The 3,347-nt window shown below is 56.1% G+C and overlaps 1 protein-coding gene across 1 annotated transcript; it reads left to right on the top strand.

Moving 5' to 3' along the window:
• Nucleotides 1-17: 17 nt before the first annotated feature.
• LOC122190847 (heat shock factor protein 1-like) lies at nt 18-2,806 on the top strand (the record flags this gene model as incomplete). The annotated part of the gene is made up of 3 exons (XM_042890959.1): nt 18-628; nt 2,573-2,630; nt 2,712-2,806. Coding segments are annotated over exons 1-3 (317 nt in total), but the record flags the coding sequence as incomplete, so codon positions are not given.
• Between the last annotated feature and the right edge of the window lie 541 nt (nt 2,807-3,347).

The raw sequence follows: 3,347 nt of genomic DNA on the forward strand, positions 1-3,347 counted from the left end.
TCCCACTGTCCCCTTGGGGACACCGCTGTCACCAATCCCCATCCATTTACCCACGAGCCATTCAGCCATTCACCGCTGCTCTCTGTGTGCCATCTCCATCCATCTTCTCATCTCAGATGATGCACAGAGAGCAGATGACATCTGTGTTCACTTCAACTCCTCGAGTCGTTTTGCTTCTTAGCAAAACTGACAGCAAAATGCAGCCATTTCCCGTCGGCCGTTACTGGAGTGGAAATCTTGTATTTCCTGCAACTTCTGTTGTGGCATCGTAGAACCTTTTGGGTTGGAAGGGACCTTTAAAGGTTTCCTGGTCCAATTCTGTCCGTCTGTCGATCCTCACCGTACAAATTCCACCTTTCCTGGAGGCGTAAAAGCGGAGGTGCTGAGTGGGAAGGGAAAGCTTCAAGTGGGAGCATGGAAAAGTCCGAGCGCTGAGCGGTGCAGGAAAGGAATCTGGTGTTGGTATGTTTTCCTCTTTCCTGTCATTGCAGGCTTCCTCCCCAGCGTACAGCGGCTCCAACATCTATTCCCCGGATTCATCCACCAACTCTGGTCCCATCATCTCGGACGTGACGGAGTTGGCTCAGTCCAGCCCTTCAGCATCTCCCAGCGGCAGCCTGGACGAGAGGTGAGGGGGCAGCTCTGCGTTGCCGGGAGCCCTTTGCTGTGCCTGGAGGTCACTTGTGGGCGCCCTCACGTTCACATGGAGCTCCCCAGGCCCCGGTTTGTGCCCGCTGCACTGCCTCCTATTCCTGGGCACGGCAGTGGGGCTGCGGGTTCCCTCCGACCCAACCGCGCCGTGCTTCTGTCATCTTCCAGGACCCTCCCAACCCATTCTGTGACTCTGTATCCCTGTGGTCTTTAAGGACCCTTTTCCTGCCCAACCCATTTCACGGGGCCAAGGTGTTACAGCAGCTCCTTTTTTAGTGCCAGCATCGCTGGAAGAACAGAGATGGACCCGGCACCTCGAGGAAGCCGCTCGTGCACCCCTGCCCCCACCTCTGGGATGGCCAAAGCCTCCCCAGCACCCGCAGTGCTGCTGTTCCTCCCGTGAGCTGAGCCTTGTGGGCCCATCTTTCTTTATCACGTTGTGGCCTCTTTTTTTCCCCCTCCTCTTTCACGGCTTATTTCCGGCATCGGCTCTTCCCCCGAGGCGCTGGATCACCCACCGATGCCATTTATTGCCTCCATACCCCCTGCTAGCAACGCCGGCGCTGAAATACAGACCAGACGTTTGCTAAATGGCCCCTTTCGTGTTCCTTATTGCTGGCCTTTCCAGTGGGGCTGATGGAGCCTCTTCCACCCCAAACCACTGAGCTCGGGTGGTTTCCATCCACGCAATGGGGGGCTGAACCAAAGGAGCCACCTTCCGTCCCCACAGCAGCGCAGGGCTGCATCGAAAGCTGCTTGGTTTCAACTGCGCTGGTACAAAAAAAACCCAAGCGCCACCTCCTGCCTGCGACCCCCCTGCCCACAAGTGGGGCGCTGTGGGGCGCTGAGCGGCATCGGTTTGGTCAAGCGTTGATCAGATGGTCAACTACTGATCAGCTGTTGGTCAACTCGTTGTCAAGCATTGGTCAACTGCTGGTCAACCGTTAGTCAGCTGTTGGTCAGCCGTTGGTCAGCCGTTATTCAACTGTCAGTCAACCGTCGATCAGCCGTGGGTTAACTACCAGTCAACCACGGATCAGCTGTCAGTCAGCTGTTGGTCAACCGTGAGTCAGCTGTCAGTCAACCCCTGGTCAGCCATTGGTCAACTGTCATTTGGCCATTGGTCAGCTGTCAGGCAACCACTGGTCAACCGTTGGCCAACCACTAGGCAACTGTTGATCGAACAGATGATCAACCATTGGTCAACCATTAGTCAACTGTTGGTCAGCAATAGTCAGCTGTCAGTCAACCAGTGATCAGCCATTGGTCAGCTGTCATTTAGCCATTGGTCAGCTGTCAGTCAACCATTGGTCAACCATTGGCCAACCACTAGGCAACTGTCAGTCAACCAGATGGTCAACCATTGATCAACTATTAGTCAATTGTTGGTCAATTGTTGGTCAGCCATTAGTCAGCTGCAGTCAACTGCTGGTTAACCATTGGTCAACCTTTAGTAAACTGTTGGTCAACTGTTGGTCAGCCATGAGTCAGCTGTCAGTCAACCGGTGTTCAGCCATCGGTCAACTGTCATTTAGCCATTGGTCAGCTGTCATTGGTCAAAAATTGGTTGGTTGTCAATCAACCATTGGTCAATGATCGTTCTATCAACTACTGGTAGACTGTTGGTCAACGATTGGCAAACTGTCAACCGCTGGTCAAGTGTTGGCTGCCTGCTGGTCAACCAGGACGCCCGGTAGCAGTCGTGCAGAGCTCCGGTGCGCCAGGGGAGCTGCTCCAAACAGGAGATGCAGAAAAAGCCACATCAGGGAAGCTGGTTCGGATCAGAGTCGGGGAAGAAACATTTGGGGATGCTTCCAGCCTCGTCCCTGTGGCCGCCCCGAGGCTTTGCGTGCGCAGGATTTCTGCCTGGTCGCGTGGAAGCCGCCCCTGTGATGCTCACCCTCCTCTGTCTTCCCCCCAGGAGCAGCCCCGTGGTCCGCATCAAAGAGGAGCCCCCCAGCCCCTCCCGCAGCCCCAAGGTAGAGGAGGCCAGCCCAGGGAACCCCCCCGCTGTCGAAACCCCTCTGTCTCCCTCCACCTTCATCGACTCCATCCTGCAGGAGAACGAGCCCAGCACCACGACCGCCGCGGCCGGCAACAGCACCGCGCAGCCTCAGCCCCAGGAAAAGTGCCTCAGCGTTGCCTGCCTCGACAAGTGAGTGCCCCCCATCCGGGTGCTGCAGTCATTGGTGTAAAGGTGGACGGTTCTGTAGGGTAACAGAATCAGAAAACGGGTGGGCGCCTCGCTCCGATCTATAGGAGGGAGATGAGGTTCTTCTAACGAGCGGGTGAGATTGAGAAACAACGGTTTGTACGTTGTTTGTCACAACGTATTTGTGTTTATGTTTATTACTGGGGCCTGTCCTCTTCAGTATCTGTATTGATGGCCTGGAGGAGGGCATCGAGTGCACCCTCAGTACATTCGCAGGTGACACCAAATGGGCTGGAAGCATGGATCTGGGGTGGAGAGGCCCTGCAGAGGGATCTGGACAGGCTGGAGAGCTGGGCTGGAGCCAATGGGATGAGGTTCAACAAGGCCAAATGCCGGGTCCTGCACTTGGGCTACAACAACCCCAGGCGACGCTGCAGGCTTGGGGCGGTGTGGCTGGAGGACGGCGGTGAGGAAATGGAGCTGGGGGTATGGATGGATGCTGGGCTGAACAGGAGCCAGCAGTGTGCCCAGGTGGCCAAGAAGG

The sequence above is a fragment of the Lagopus leucura genome, unplaced genomic scaffold (assembly GCF_019238085.1).
Source record: "Lagopus leucura isolate 7727_CA_CO unplaced genomic scaffold, USGS_WTPT01 34561-0_obj-0_obj, whole genome shotgun sequence".
Lineage (NCBI taxonomy): Eukaryota > Metazoa > Chordata > Aves > Galliformes > Phasianidae > Lagopus > Lagopus leucura.